General features: G+C 38.9%; 1 protein-coding gene across 1 annotated transcript in view; it reads left to right on the forward strand.

Moving 5' to 3' along the window:
• snx7 (sorting nexin 7) overlaps nt 1–17,517 on the forward strand; it is a 77,590-nt gene that overhangs the window by 38,188 nt on the left and 21,885 nt on the right. The window contains exon 8 of the mRNA XM_044176706.1: nt 5,399–5,551. Within this exon, the coding sequence (XP_044032641.1) occupies nt 5,399–5,551 (153 nt within the window). The remainder of the gene's footprint in view (nt 1–5,398; nt 5,552–17,517) is intronic.

Here is a 17,517-nt window from a genome sequence, read left to right on the forward strand (position 1 = left end):
TAGGAAGAGTCCTGGTGGTTCCAAACTTCTTCCATTTACAGATGATGGAGGCCACTGTGCTCATTGGGACCTTCAATGCTGCAGAAATGTTTCTGTACCCTTCCCCAGATCTGTGCCTCGATGCAGTCCTGTCTCAGAGGTCTACAGACAATTCCTTGGACTTGATGGCTTGGTTTGTGCTCTGACATACACTGTTAACTGTGGGGCCTTATATAGACCTGTGTGTGTGTATGATCAGTGGAAACAGGATGCACCTGAGCTCAATTTGTTATGGCAAAGGCAGTGAATACTTATGTACATGTGATTTTTTTGTTTTTTATTTTTAAGAAAGTTGCAAAGATTTCAAACAAACTTCTTTCACGCTGTAATTATGGGGTATTGTTTGTAGATTTTGAGGAAAATAATGAATTTAATCCATTTTGGAATAAGGCTGTAACATAAAATGTGGAAAAAGTGAAGCGCTGTGAATACTTGTGAGAATGCAAGGTATATGGTAAAAGAAGACACTGTAAGGATTTCGAAAATGGAGGGTCTAAACCAGCTTTGTACTTCACACTTATTTTATTTTATACTTATACCCACTTGGTACTTAATTTATTTTCTGACCTGTATTATAGTGTATTATATTTTTAAGTACTTCTATTCCTGTGTGCACTGACGTGATAGTGAGCTGCTGCGGCAAAAGTGTTTCCCCTCGGGGATCAATAAAGTATTTCTGATTCTGATTGAGGTTTGTGGAATGAAACTACAGATTTTTCTAGACCTGTCGTTGGATATGTGTAAAAAAAGAGCCGTATTTTGTGAAGTAAGAGGAAGTCTGAGGAGCACAGGTTTGAAACATGGGATGAGTCATCCAGCCACACTGATAATAACCTTTAACTAAGAGACCAGGAAATTCACAGATAATGTAACGGCGGCAGACACACAGACACGCCCCTCCGTTGGCTGAGACAAACAAAATATAAAAAATACATTTAAAAAACACATTTACATTAAAAAATACAATACTGTGCTATTTTACATTATAACAGCTAAAAGAAAGGCCATATTTCAGTAAAATAAAAATCTAATAATAAATATGAACAGTGATACTTTGGCTGCAGGTTTAATCCAGCTTCAGTTTCTTCAAAACCTGGGCTTATCCAGGTTTCTGGAGCCTTAAGCCAGGATATGATGTTTACATGTGCAACACATAACCAGGATACTCCAAAAAACAGATCACAACTAGGATACTACATGTGAGTGGCTCAGCAGGACTCTCCAGAGAAAAAGCCACCACCTAAGTCTGTACAGTCTGTTGTGTAAATAACTTTGTTTGTTCTGTGTTCCTTATAGGATAAAATACTTTATTGTTACTTTTCACATTCATGAAGTGACTTAGTGGACTAACTCTACTGTACAGTTACTACACTGAACACTGCTTCATAGCTGAAGTTTTCCTTGGCTCCTATGTTACTACTGGACAATTTGGTAGGGGAAACAAGTAACGGTACGTACACACACAAATGCTAGATGCTATTCAGCCATAGCCTTGACAAGGTGGCTGGATCTATATCACTGTAGTAACAAGCAGGCCACTGAGATCTCCACACTTTATGAGTGTGTGTCTGTGTATGTGTATACATGCTGTGGATAAGCCTATGTTAGGCATGCTTTATTGAACTTGAGTAAATGCCATTGTCAGTCTAAATGTCAGACAGCTAATCCCTGCTCAGACTCAGTGAATCCAGCTGCATTCAGCAGCATGATAACATCTGATGATCTGCACTGCGAGGAGAGGTAATACCATGTGTGCTTTAGGGTCTTCATATAGTCTCAGGCTAAATGTATTTATTTAAGCTGAAATATACATAATAATATGTATTGTATTGTATTTATTATTTATTTATTGTTTATTTAGCAGGGACAATGCACAATACTTGTACCAGATATAGCTAAAAGATCATTTTCATCTGTAGTCCCTGGGTGGAGGCGACTAGTGATGCACAGGTTAAATAAACAGACACAAAAATGCTGGCCACTTTCATTGTCTCTTAGCTCAGTGACTACAGACCTAATTGTCCTTCAACCATGTTTTCAAACTTAATTTTAAGCGTTTAAAATAATAACTCTGGTTTATTGGGATGTATTTGGTCAGTGTCTCCAGTAATTTTCTAATGGTTATCTAATGCTCCTCTAATGGTTTAGAGCCCACTAAGTTATGAACCACGACATTGTGCAATAAAACAATGTCCACTTATTTCTAACTCCCCAACTTCCTCCTCTATTCAGCTGCAGTAACTTTATGTATAGAGGAGGAGAAATACTGCACTGAAATCGACCTCTTATCTTTTTTTAAAATGGCGAGCAGGGTTGCAAAATTAAATTTACATACATTTAGACCCATCAGAGACTGCTTACTTTTCTATGCTGCAAATAGTTTAATGCATTCCACCATCTTTTCACATTTAAGTTACTGTAAATCATAAAAGCAGTCTTTGTGTGGGTGAAAACTGAGTTTATTGTCCAGTATTTGAAACTGTCAACCTGCTCTACTGTCTCACAATTGATGGAAATGGGGACCAGGAAAGTGCAGTGTGTGTTGGGGGTGCCGATGACCAGTTCCTTTTGTCTTATTAACATTCAGCTGTATATAGTTATTGTTACACCACTGAGTGAAATGAGAGATGGAGTGTTGATAAGTCATCACAGAGTTACTGACATTAAGGAGTGCAAGTATGGCAGTATCGTCAGAGTACTTAAAATATGTGGTGATGGGAGATGAGCCAGTCATTAGTGTACAGGGTGTAGAGGAAGGGGCTGAGGACACAGCCTTGTGGGGCTCCGGTGTTGGTGGTGATGGTTGGAGATATTTCTGTGTAGACCCCTACAATCTGTGGTCTGTCACTGAGGAAGTTGTGTATCCAGTGAATAACAAGTGGGGTGACATTGATGTGCTGGATCTTCTTAAGCTGATGATAGTGTATGAATGCGGAACTGAAGTTGAGAGGATTCTGATGAAGTTGCCCGGTGATTTCAGGTGTTGTAGCAGGGGATGAAGGAGACAGTATAATCATACTAAATATTTTACGTTTGGATAATTTCATTATATTATATTGTCTAATATTAGATTAATTCATAAATGTCTAAATAACCAGGTGCTCAGTGACTTGGTGGAGCACTAGCATTCATTTGGAGCCGCGTGTGTGTCCTTCTGATGAATGTAAATGCAATATTCACTCTCCTTTTAGCTGTGTTGCCTAAAGTGACAGCTCTAGCAGCATTACACATAGTTATTTGATAATTATTGACCAGTGCAGCTTTAAAGAGGGATCACTCATGTAGTTATGAATGCTCAAGTGCTTTTCATTCATATTTTTCCAGTATTTTTATTGTGCTGTGTGTGCTTTGTATTGTTCTGTATGAGTTTTTCTGTTGAGTTGTGGGTATTTGTATAAAGTCCCATCTAGGAACAGGCATAGCAAACTAAATGCTGTGGTATGTGGCACTGGTCCACATACACATTAAATATTTAACATTTGCTCACACTCGGTTGTCTGGGTTTATTTGTCAAATTTAGTACTCCTATCAGAGCAAAAGTCTCCTTCAGCAACACTTTTAAAGGCTTAATGTGAAGTCAGCTTAACAGTATAAATAAATAAACAGATAAAATGCTGAAATAATTAAATAACCAAAAATAAAAATCAGTCAAAGATATAGAGTATTCTCACTGGAGGGGCATGATAGGAATAGCAATGGTGCAAAGATTTTATTTAAAATAAAAATTGTTTAGTGAAGTGTTTTGCATTTTTTTATTTTTTTTTATTTTGCATTTTGCCCCTTTTGGACAGTTGATCGTTGAGAAAGACAGGAAACCAGGGAAGAGAGAGGGTAATGATGTGCAATGTTTGCATTCCCACTGACAAATATTCTGGAAAATGTTTAGGTTGTCAGCTATTTTAAAACCTGTGTCCTGACATTTAAAAACATATACGAATATTGTATGGAATTCCGGGGTTCACGCCAACACATACTGTTAGAAGTTTAAAGCTTTTGATCTGTATCTGGTCAAATATGTTCTGTAGCAAAAGAGTTTCCCCTCGGGGATCAATAAAGTATTTGTGATTCTGATAGACGTGACAAAAGCAGTGAAATCTCCCTTTTTTGTATTTTCACAAATAGAATGAAGAAAACAAACAATTTCTAAATCATAGTCTGATTTGTGTTATGCCACGCATGTTTTGCCCTTGTAGCGCCCCCTAGTGGTTGATTTTTTAATGAAACTTTCAGGGTATGTTTCAGGTACTTATGTTGACATATCATATACGTTTTGTGATGATTGTTGACTTTGGTCTATTTATATGCTGAGTCATGCCCCTTTTGAAGTTCATTGGTCAGTATCTTGAAAACTAATTAAGATATCAACAAGCTTTATACAACTTTTGATAACCTTCATCCAATGATGATCCACGGAAAATTTGGTAGCAATCGGACGTACGGTTTAGGAAGAGATGTCAAAAATGTGTTTTTCAAAAAATTCAAAATGGCGGTTTGTCAGTGCAGATCAGCAGACAGCCAACAGATTATCCCATCCATGTGTAAAGACAAAAAACAAACCGCAACATGCAAAACATTCAGCTCAGAGATGACAAATGATTGTGTGTCGCATAAAACACACACCAGACAAACCTGACCAGTTTGATTTTAAAATTTTATAAATTATACTTCAAAGTAATAAATAACATTTCAGAAAATTAACTTGATTGTTTAAAAAAAAAAAGTCATCAAGTGTGAAGAGTGCATAATAAGCATTGCACTCCTATAACACTGTCGGACTCACTATGGACAGTCCAAATCACAGAACCAGATATATCGTCTTTTTTATTCCATGCATTCTTCTTCCTTGTCAAAACCTGGTGCAGGTTTGTCATTACAGAGTTTGTTGAGAGAGTCAGCTGTGTTATGCTAGTAGCGGCTAATGTAACTTTGAGTCCTCTAGCCTCAAGCAGAAATTAGAAAGAAGTGACCTTACCAGACCTGTATGCCGCTCCTAACGCCACGCCCTCAGATTTTTTTCATTTTCTAACTTGTAGTCTTCAGACCCAACCAATGCTGACTCAAGTGACATTACTTGAGGCCATTTATCAGACTTCACACAGCTCCCTCTGGAGACACAAAATGCTTTATTCAACTTTTTTCACATATGCAGTAGTTATCCCCAAGACTTGTAAACACACTTGACTCATGACTTACTTTTGACTTACGAAACAATAACTTTGTCCCATCTCTGTTAGTAACAGACAACATGCAGTACATCACCTGTATATATTGGCATACTGACAACAAAATTTGTCAGACTGTGAAGGGTTTTTTTTTTCCAAGAGGTGTTCAGTCATTGTTATATGTGTTTGACTGGCAGCTGCAGGAGGAGGTGGATGGTCTGGCGGACCGGGTGGAACTGGCCAACAACGCCTTGAAGGGAGACTGGTCCCGTTGGCAGAACAGCATGAGAACTGACCTCAAATCAGCCTTTATATCCACTGCCGAGAAGAACGTGGAGTACTATGAGAAGGTGAGTTGAAGGTTACTGATATTGATGTAATCATGCTGTAAGACCACAGAGCGTTCGTTACGTACTGTAACTTCAGATTCTATGAGTATGGGTGTAGCCCTCTACAGATATTGCTAGTGGGTTCATCCCTATACGCGTCCAGACTTTTAATCCAGGCCCACGTACTACGTGGGCCCCACCTTGGTCTCATCTTGTTTATAAATTGAGCTGAGACTGGGGTTGACCAATATGTTTTTTTTCAGGGCTGATACCGATTTATTAGTAATCAATGAGACCGATAACCAATATTTGGAACCACATTTGCACAAGTATGCTTCATTTATTACAGCAAAACAGCTTTGGAAAAGCCTTTAAGTTGGTTTCAATTATTTAAATGTTATACAGTATATCAACAACATGTGATAACAGGGAACCTGTCATTCAAAACTAGGCTACTACATTACTAATGGGACGGTGTAGTCCCTCATTCGTCCAGGAATGTTCCATCGTAGAAAAGGTTTCAGTCGTAGTCATCTGGACACTGTTTTCAGAATCAAGACGTTTCGGCTCCCATCCAGAAGTCATTCTCAATTGTGAAAATGGTCTGAGAACTCAAATTTAAGCTACTCTGTGTTACTTACGCCCTGCCCTCAGGAAGGAGTCTTCCTGAGTTTCTGCTGTTTACCCTGCCCAGTTTCACCTGAAACTTCTTTTGTTTCCATGATGGCCCAGTAATCAGCAATCAGGCCTATTGTTTTCTGGCTGCACCTCCCTCATCACTGTTAAGTACCTGATTAACATATGATTGGCTTGACCATGGTGATAATACACTGTGGTAGATCGTTGGCAGGTTGAATCTCAGACCACCATTTCTGTTCAAAGAGGGGTTCTCTTTTTTCACAAAAATGGCTTCTTTGACTCCTCTTTCAAACCAACTCTTCTCTCTACTTAGAATCTTCACCTCACTTCAAATGTGTGGTTTGTAGCTTTTAGATGCGAATGCACGGCGCTCTGCAATCCCGAGTTAGCATGTCGTCTGTGCTGATAGTCTTTTGTGAAGTGGCTGTATAGTCTCACCTATGTACCGTTCTTTGCAGTTTTCCTCACTGCATTGAATAGAGTAAACTACATTGCTCTGTTTTTGTGTGGGCATTGTTCATCCTAAGGACAAGATGCCCACACAAAAACAGAGCAATGTAGTTTACTTTCACAATTGAGAATGACTTCCGGATGGGAGCCGAAACATCTTGATTCTGAAAACAGTGTCTAGATGACTACGACTGAAACCTTTTCTATGACGATACATTACTAATGACTACTATAGCTGAGTATGTACAATAGCAATAGAAGTGACTATTCAGCTCTGATAACTGTACTCCATCTATGCAGTCCATGTATGGATTAACACAAGACTTAGATGCAGTCCCATTATCTAAAGTCTCGAACAACAATATCCTGCACCTCTCTACAAGAAAGAGTCAGACAGCTTCAGGACATACTTCAGCAACATTAGCTAGTACTCGTTGGTTGAGACTGAGTGTATTACAGGCCTTGGTAAGTGATGTGTAAGAAATAACGTTATAGCCTATCCATTTTTCTGCTAGTCAGCTGGCTAAATTATGGATCAACAAATTGTTGACATTAGCTATCGCATTCAAGTTAGCTCTGCGAGACTCAGCGTTACCTTGGTGTTGACTAACACACACGTCCATGTAGTTTGCTAGCTTACCTGTTCAGTAAAGGGCAACAAGGGCAACAGAGAAACATTCGCGAACGACACAACACTATTGCTTTTGCCTTCGTTGTGAATGTTTTGTTCAAAAGAACACATCTGTACTGAATCACTTCCTGAAATGATGCGTTGACAGTTTCTGATTGGTTATGAAGCTGTATTATGTGTATTCAGAGAGCATGCACATTTTATTCTTACAACTCTCATGTATGTCCATCAAATGTAGACACTTTTTGCAATCTGCAGTATATTCTAAACTATATAAAAATAAAGGTTTTGTTACAACACTATATGCATTAATTAGGAAACATATTATTTTTCATTTAGCAACACAACCTGAATCATTATTGAACTTGATTGTCTATATACTGTATGTCTATATCAAGGAAAATATTTTCCATATAACATTTAGCTGCATTGATTAAACAGCACTGGATTTGGACTGCAATCCAGATATATGACATTATCTAGATTGATATTATATGCATAGGCTAACATTTAATGTTATTGCGCGCAGTGCTGCACACACACACACGCAAATCTCACCCCATTTTATTGTTTACAATGCATTGTGAAACCTGCACTATGGAAAAAATGCTTGGCTGAGCCTGAGATTTACTCAGATCTTTTCACTGCGAGGGAATGGAGCATGTTCAGTGATTCGTTTACTGAACGTACACACTGAATGTGAGCCCTGAGTGATAGACATTCGCTGAGTCGCTCAAGCCCGCCCCTCTCCCTTCCTCTCAACTAAATTCTCAGCTCACTGGCTTATCCTTCACAAACAACCGTTCTCAGTTCACTAGTTAGCGAGCTGAACTGGATGTTTGGCCGTGTTTCAGTTCAGTGAGTGGGACTACACAGTCAGAGCTCCAGTCAAGCACTGAACGATTCGGTGAATACATCTTTTGAACAAATATTTTTAATGAACTGATTCGAATGATTCAGTACTCTGAAAAGAACTGCTTTGCCCATCACTATAAAGAAAAGTTGATGTTACATTTGCTAAACCTGATGTTAGTTCGGCTACCTATAACATGTAAAAACACCAACTCAAACAGGCAAGTAATTGTATGTTACTTACGTAATGTTCCAATTGCATTGGCAGTGGCGCCAACGTTACTCAAAGATGTAGCTATTGCTAAATAAACAAACTTAATAATCTCATTTTAGTAACTGTTTATCACTGCAACAAAGTGCATTATTCAGGGACTCTGGGGAAAGAGTGACTGATTTAAAAGTCATCGCTTTTGCCTCCATTGAATGAAATCCCGTAGACTATGACTTCAGGCATTTTCAGTGGTGTAACTGGGAAACTGTACATGCTTGTCATGATGGAAATCAATCATAACATTGTGGTGTTTTTGCAACTTCAGCGTAGAGGATTGTAATGTTTAATGCAACTTCAGCAATATCTGTTGCCTTATCTTCGAAACACAGCTCTGTCCACTCACCGGAGCAGCTCCAGTCTGCGAATGTGTTCCTCTTTGCCCGACTGTGGCACAGTAGCCTTCAGTGTTGATAGGCTGTGATTCGTGACATGTAACCAATCGGATAGTGCTGTGGGTGGGACATTGAGCGAGACTACAGAGTGGTGACTACAGACAGAGATGCGGCTGCATCAGAGCCAAAATAGCGCATTTTTAAATTAATTTATTTTATCGTCAATTGGATAAAAAATCCGATTCCGATAATTATCAAAATACTGAATATTGTAGCTGATAATCGGCCACCCTAAGCATAGCTGAAGAGAAATGGGAGCTGAATGTCTGGTCTAAGCTCAGTTTATACACAAGGTGAGACCATGTGCGCATGGATTAAAAGTCTTCAGTGCTGCTTGAGCATGAGTAGGGATGAACCCACCTATGATAGCCTTACCTGTGTTCAGACTACCAGTGACAAAGCAACAGACTACATGTCATTTTCAGTGGAAGCCGGCGACATGAAGCTACAAACTACACTTGTCGTTGCGTGACACGCTACAAATCAAAGTTGAGCTTGTCATATGTTTTTGTTTCACCATTTCCGGTCCCCTTCTCTTTCCCCACAATTCCTGTTCTGTTCCGTCTAAAAAGTGGAAGAAAAACTTAACGACATCAACAAGCACTTGAGCACTTCAACAGCGACTCAGCGACAATGTAGCTGGCCACGCTTGGCCGTTTTGTAGCTTTGTCGCTCGTAGTGTGAACATAGCATTAGAATACTGTACGAAATACAGTATAACATTAGAACTCTGGTCTAAAACTCAGGGTACATATTTCGAACTAGTATTTAATAAAGGAAGAATGCGCAATGAGAATGTTTGTACCTCACGCATACTTCAGACCAGGCGTACACACGTTTTTCCAGAGATAGCTGGGGGTGAAATGATAAGGTGGACATGAACTATAAAGTGAGAGAAGTAACCTTATAGTAAGTAATTGTTTGTTTAGGTTGTTTGACAGTTTCACTGATCGTCTTATTATTTTTGCAGTCTACACAGCATTCTTTAAAATGTCAAAGCTGCATTTATAAACTTTAATGTGCTGGAATGTAAATAAAAATACTCTTTATTTACATTCCAGCCATTATTTCCATGTTAATGATAGTTTAATTTTATCCTGAATTGTGAAGCACTTTGTAAAGTTTCTTTCAATATGAGCTCTATAAATTAATCATCGATTTGATTTCACTTTATTATCCGAATATTTTCTGAAATTTGTCTTGCATCCCAAGATGTACACTGTTTCACATACATAACAAAAAAACATTTAACCAAAACAACAAAACAAATACTATTATTATATATTACATCAGACATTACAAATAAGTAGCTGCAGTGTAATCAATGTAATCACTTCCCTATACATTCAGTGCTTAGTCTATACAGGAACATTGAGGCCTACTTACAACCCAAACGCTGATTTAACTGTTTGACAGAATAAGGAACTGCTCGTCCTTCTGACGTTTAATGATGATTGAGATATTGCGCAATACTGTGATGATGGTTTACAGGTACGTGTGATGAATTAGTGGTATGGGCTCTAGAAATAGCCACAGCCATGCCTAATGGTCGAACGTAAATACAGCAGTCGGAGAACCTCGGTGATGCAACGCAATTGGTGAAATTGCACTTCTTTGCATCTTCGTACGTACGTACGGCTTTATAAATCTGACAAAAAGAATGCATATGCATATTTCTCTTAGTTTGTACACACAGTTTTAGTCATAAATCTACACAATTTTATGCCTGGCCCCAGGGCTTATGAAGCCAACAGTCTATTGATTTTGCATGGATGAACTATTAGGATGGACTCCATTTGGAGCTAATTTCCAATTATAGAAGGCCATCATCAATCTAGGAAACTTCTTCTGTCATCAGTCATTAATGGAACAGTTTGTATGAATGGGGTAGAAGTTGGCAGCACAGAGATTCACATCAGCAATGTAGTGCTAGAAGACTGGATATATTAAGTCGACACTAGTTAGTAAATTAAGTCAATTCAATTTTATTTATATAGCGCCAATTCATAACAGAAGTTATCTCATTGCACTTTTCCTATAGAGCAGGTCTAGACCGTACTCTGTATAATATTAATTACAGAGAGCCAACAGATCCCACTATGAGCAAGCATTTGGTGACAGTGGCAAGGAAAAACTTCCTTTAAGAGGGCAGAAACCTGGGACAGAACCAGACAGAGAGAGAGAGAGAGAGAGAGAAAGAGAGGCACAATGCAAAGACCATGTAGTATTTTTTTAAACTTTTAAACTTTAAAGAGTAGAATAGTAATTTTAGTGTTAATATTAATAAATTAGTAATAATAGGAATGACAGCTATAGGAAAAATAACGTCAGTATTAGTAACAGAGCCAATAACAACAACTGTAGTAGCAGTTGTTGAGCAGGAACACGGGGGCAGCAGGTGGCCCACAACCACAGATCCAGACTCTGCAGCTCCGGAGGCAGAAATATCTGCTGAAAGCGACAGAAGGAGAGAGGAGAGAAACGAGAAAGCACAGAACTATGGGAGAGAGAAGATGTTGAGTTAGATAAAAATGCATACAGATGGAGAGGGAGAGAAGGAGAGAGGAAAGAGGTGCATCATGGGAAGTCTCCCAGCAGTCTAGGCCTATAGCAGCATAACTAAGGGATGGACTAGAGAGAGAGAGAGAGAAAGATGTTTAACTAAATTTAGTTAGTTAACTAACTAAATTTACTCCCACATTGATACAAGCGGGGAGCTGCAAAATAAAAGGCACTAAACTACCCATACTCTTTTCTCTGAAGTACAATATGTAACTCAGTGAGTGTGGTGTTCCTGGTGTGTGTGTGATGAATATTCTGCTGCATGTGAGGAAGTTTGGCTAATGCAGTAGCACCTAAGGTGACAGGCACATACAAAGAGATAAACAAATGCCCTTCCCTTTATTTGGGAAAAATAAAGTGCAATAAAAGCAAGGATGATGCACAAACAGTACTTATAACAGTATACTCACAAGAAAAATTCCTTTAACAGTTTCAGAAAATATTACTCCAGACATAATATAAGATGTGATAAAGAAAAAAAAACATGGGGTATATTACAGAGTTCAGTATAACATTTTCAATTATTCTGTTATTCCACATACATATAATCAACCACACTTTTTCTAACCTGTATGTGCAAAGTAAAAAAAATACAAAAACATGTTAAAGGTTCTGGGGGAAAGAGCAGCAGCGGTCTGTGCAAAGCCCATGGTAACAAAACTGAAGGTTTGGGCTAGTTAAAAAAATGTATATTAATTTCAGTTTACCACTGAGATCCATCCAAATGTGCCCACTACATAACCAAATTAGCATTTTGTTTGGTAAATGGTTTATTTAATCCCATTTTTGTGTGCATGCAAAACAACAAGTAGCCTAAACATGAAATTAGTTATTGCTTATGCCAAATACATTTGTGTCATGAAAGCTGCAGGAGATGTGTTATGTTATTCAGCAGGACTGCCTGAACATGTTAAGCACCATGCAGGTGGGAAATGCTATCAGCATCATTTAAGATATAATAAATTACACGACTTATGTTATCATTTCAGATCCAGTTTAATGAAGGAGAATCCGTATGTTAATAATTAGCCTAGGGGAAGAGCTGGCCAAAGGTGAAAATAAAGTACTGGCAGTGGCTATTGGACTGGTAGAGGAACAGGCTTAGCTCCACAGTCCAACTCAGCATGGGCTTGTCTCTCTATCTCCTTTCTTCATTGCAGTTGACCAGTCCACCTCCACCAGTGAGCCTAGTCGTTTTACGCTTGTCTTTACTAGAGGTCCCTGGTTAGCAGTTTTTAGGCTTAGAGGACAAGACTCAAACAAAACTTGAAACTGTCACGGGTGGTGTGAGCAAGGTAACCAAGATAGGACCCAAATGTAGACAGACTGGTAGCGTTCAATGATTCATTGTCCCAATGAAGGTATATACAGGCTTACAGGTAGGCAGGCAGACAGGCAGGTACAGGATTGGAGTCAGGATAAAGTTCAGGTTCTTGTGGCTTGAAAGAAAAGGTACAAAGCACATGGCAACTTTGACAGTCTGGCAGAGTACTAGTGGAAATGACCCGGTATATGTACTACCGGGCTGATTAGGGGAAGTGGGAAGCAGGTGAGTGAGTGGTCGGGGAAGGTCAGGCAACTGCAGGGTTGATGACGAAAAGTGGGAACAGGTGAAGAGGTGGTGGCTGGATGTGAGAGTGAGGTGACCGGGACAGGAGAAGTTAGAGGGCATCTGGCCGACAGGAAGAGAATGGCAATGAATGGGTTTGAGGAAGTAGGAAATTGGCTGGAGGGAGGGACAGAGGCAGAATGTGACAGCAGCAGCGGGTGAGTTGGCAACTTCACTTGTCTGTAATGGCTCCTTTCACATGGGCAATCGCCTCCAGCTGTTCACCGCTTCATCTCTTTTCACTGTAGCAACGGAGTCAGCTCACCCACCAAATCCAGCAGCCAATAACTACAGATGTAAAATTCAAAGGGTGTCGCCACATTATTATATTCCTATAATAATATCCCTATAGGATTCAGTAACTTAATATTCTTTTATGTAATTTGTCATGTCAGAGTAGATTGTAAAAGCTTATTCTTGATTTGAAGTCCACTTACTAGCTACCACTTTTCCAGAGCTTTCAACCACATCTCTTACTCCAGGGACACACAGGAGGTGGCAGCGCCGCGTATCGCCACATTAGGTCATTTCTCCTCAGAGCAGAAGCCTGGCTGTTCACATCAGAAGCGCATTTCTCCGTGCTGGTCAACAGGCGATTCTACTCCTCTGCTCTTTTCTAATCACAAAAAAGAGCTGATCTTTATAATAACCTCATGAGTTTATAACTTAAAGCTTTTTTTATGTGTTTCTGTGGGGCGTCGCTTCTTCTGCAACAATTAAGTTAAACGGATCGCCTTGTGTGATGATCTGCTCGTCTCACTCGCTCTCTGTTTAGAGACGACTGACAAATATGTGGAATAAATCCGGAATTTAAAAAACACAATCACAAACAGCAGTGATACTATTTCTAATAAATATAGTGGATGGGCAGATCTTGATATTTCATCATGGGGGGGGGGGTTGAAAATCACTCCAGGAAAACAGCGGGGAGAGGGGCAGAGAAATCAAAAGGGTTGGCAAGCATGCGGTATTATTTATCAGAATCAGATCATTTATATCATATATAATATAAATGAATAATGTTTATAAAAGATTATCAGTGTGTTTGCTTGCCAGAGTCACACAGGAAAAATAGACCAGATGCTGAAACTATCGCAGGTGAAGTTTGCTCAGCTGTAATGGAGATGTATCGCTTGTCTTCACGTGACTTAAGTGTGGAACGTTGGTCCCTTGAAGTTCACATCCAACGCCAAACATCATGTTTGAACAGAGACATATACGACCACCTGTTATTTAAACTGACTAAGTATGGAACTTTGGTCTTGTTATGACACGTGAGCCATCTCCATGACAACTGAGGACACTTGAGAACATGAGATGGAAAGTCCCAGAATAAGCTGCTAAACTTGAGTTAAAGTTTTTTGTCAAATTCTTAAAGTTATATTTCTCTGTCATTAGTGTTGTACTTGGACTTATTTTCAAATGTTTTATTTATCATATCATGTAATACTTTGAAGTGATTATGCTATTTTTGATATTTATAATCCAGCTCAAATGGGAGATTCCATTAAGACCAGAGTGAAAACACACCGCCATGAATTTAGCATCTGTTTCCACCAAATGTTGACTGTTTTACAGTTAATCTTTCAACTGAATGGTTCATCTAAAATGTCTCATTAGTCATTTGCATTGGTCATAATGACTAATTAAGCCAAGTCCTTTTACAGATACTTTTTCACCCATTGACTGCCAGTAATTTTGAGAATCAGCACAAAATATTGGTACCAAAAGCCTAGCTAGTTTCATGTCTTTTCAGATTGATCTCAAAGAGAGAGAGAGAATTTAACCTGAGAGAAGAGGATGGAGATGATGATGAAGGAGAGTAGGAGAGTGAAACAGCAAAAAAGGAGAAACTGTGAGTGAGAGAAGTGCAAGTTGCAATGTCGAAGAGACAATCCTATATCCAGATTAACAGACAGACAGCCCAGCAGAGACAGCAGGGAATTAGTCATTGAAAAAGAACAATGGAGCTGGTTAGAATGAGAGAGCATTACAGCAGGAGGAGAATAAGATGATGAAGCTGTTATGTTCTCTCTTTCATAGGTTGTGTTAGTCATGCTGGAGTCGAAGCATGCTGTTAGGATAAAGATATACTTCCATTTGCTTTGGATGTATATTTGTCCTGGAAGCTGGAGCTCTGCCAGCAGAGGGTAGCAGCGCTTTAGATTTATTTCTCCTCAAACAAGTGGCCTGAGAGGGGTTGTCAGCTCTTATATTTCCTGTGGAAGGTGTTGTTGCTTCTCCAACAGTTAAAGGCCTTTTAAAGTCTGGTGACTATCAAAAACACTCATTAGACATGTGTCCTGTTTCCTGGTTAATCAGTAGATTTGAACATCTGCTTCATGGCTGTTGAAGTGGGCTTGTGGAGGAAAGTTTTCCTCAACAGACTGCAGCAGTTATAGCTTCTGCTTGTCATAGGTAGATGGTTGGCATCTGTGGAAGTAAAGAAAGGCGGAAAGGATTTGAGTTTTCAGCAACTGAATACAGGAAATAAATGGGTGTAATAGACAGACCAGACACCCTTTAATTGTGAAAGTTGATCACTACTGAATACTTCATGTTGAAATTTAAATGCCAAATATTGCCGAAATATTTTACTTTGAAAATGATCTATCTGAATTTAAGTGCCTTAAATTGCTCTCTTTGAATGAAATTGAACTTCAAGAGAGTAATTTTAAGTTGTGCCATTTATAACCTTTTTTTTTTTTTTAGGTTTCACAAATAAAGAAAATTCAAATGTCTAATATTCAAATAACTATATTCAAGCAAATTAAGTTGGTCATTTCCAGATCTAAGAGTTCAAGTTGGTTTTACACCAGAACTGCCATGCCTGCTGTAAACCTAAAATATATTTCCACTATTAGAATGCATTGATTTTGTGATTATTTCGGAAAAAAAAGCCTATTTAAAAATAAATAAGCTATTCACTACACCATTACTTTTGATGATGATTTAACCAATTTATATAGCCTTGCTATATTGGCTAATGAACATGAATGCACATGCAACGTTGATGCATGCCTACCTTCTGCATGTGCTGTAGTAGGCCTAGGCCTTGACACATCTTCAACCGGAGGATGGGACGTCCTCACTTTTCGCGGAGGCTCTGGATCGCTGTCAGATGCAGAATCAACCCAGGACACATCGCTCAGTCCTGAAACCTCCCCACCATCAGACTCTCCTTCACTCAATGCACTGAGCAAGTGTAGTCTCTGTTTTGCATTCATAACTCTCTTTCTCTTATCCAAATTGAAGGTTAGCCAATGATCTGACGCAACTCTGTCACACATCGTAGTAGACAAAAGGCATTGCCAATAACAACACAGAATGTTTATCTAAACTTGCGAAATTAAGAGTGCGAAAATGACTGCGTTCTCTATTGGGGTAAATTTTACCCGCTGGCGCCTAGAGGTATAAATGCCCAGTTTTTATATTTGGCTTTATCTTTATAGTTTTTAACAATAGGGGGTGCTACATAACACACTGGGGGACAAGTCAAAGACTGGGGGACTTGAATATTTTATTGAAACTAATTTACATACAATCGAAAAACAGCAGTGGGTAAATTTGACCCGTTGGCGGTTCTGATGTTAAAAAATCAAGTTACTCAAACTGGAATGGTGAAATTCAGACTGGGGCTGCAACTAACGATTTAATAACTTGATTATCGATTAGTATGTCAATAATTTTCTTGATAAATTGTTAAATTGTTTGGTCTATAAAATGTCTGAAAATAGTGATAAATGTCCATCCCAATTTCCCAGAGCCCAAAGTGACATTTAAATGTCTTCTTTTGTTCGAAAAAATGGTCCAAAACCCAAAAGATATTCAGTTTGCTATCATATAAGACCAAGAATACAAGCAAATACTGACATTTGAGACGTGAATGTTTGGGCAATTTTGCTTAAAAACTTACTGGCTTGATAAATCAACTAATTGTTTCAGCTCTACTTCAAACTTGAACGTCCGACCTACCTAGTATAAGCTATCACTAAGCAGCCAGACCTCTGTCCAATCAGGTTACATTCTGTCAATCATGTGATCCAACAAAGAGACGTTTGAGCAACTGGAAATCTTGCACACTTGAATTTTCTATTTGAATTTGTGAATCTGAAATGGCAAACGTCAGGTCTGTTTTTTCCAGTTTGGTCTAGGTCTTTGTCCAATGAAGGGACATCTTAATGCTCCAGCATACAGTGATAACAGTGTGCTTCCATAATGAAATGGTTTTCTCAGTTTGGTGTAGAAAACGTTGACTGGCCTGCACAAATCCCTGACCTCAAACCCATCCAACACATTTGGGATGAACTTTATTAGCCAACATCAGTGTTGGACCTCACTAATGCTCTTGTGGCTGAATGGGAGCAAATCCCTGCAGCCGGGTTCCAAAATCTGATGGAAACCCTGAAACCAGAAGAGCAGCACATTAATGCCCATGGTTTTGGGATGACTTGTTAGAAATTAATATATGGCTGAAATGTTCAGATATCCACATACTTTGTTTGAGTGTTCATGTCCTTTTGGCCATGTCATGTAAAATGAAGATGTTTTATATCTTCTTGATATTGTGAGAGGCCAAAA

The sequence above is a fragment of the Siniperca chuatsi genome, linkage group LG19, assembly GCF_020085105.1.
Source record: "Siniperca chuatsi isolate FFG_IHB_CAS linkage group LG19, ASM2008510v1, whole genome shotgun sequence".
NCBI classification, from domain to species: Eukaryota; Metazoa; Chordata; class Actinopteri; order Centrarchiformes; family Sinipercidae; genus Siniperca; species Siniperca chuatsi.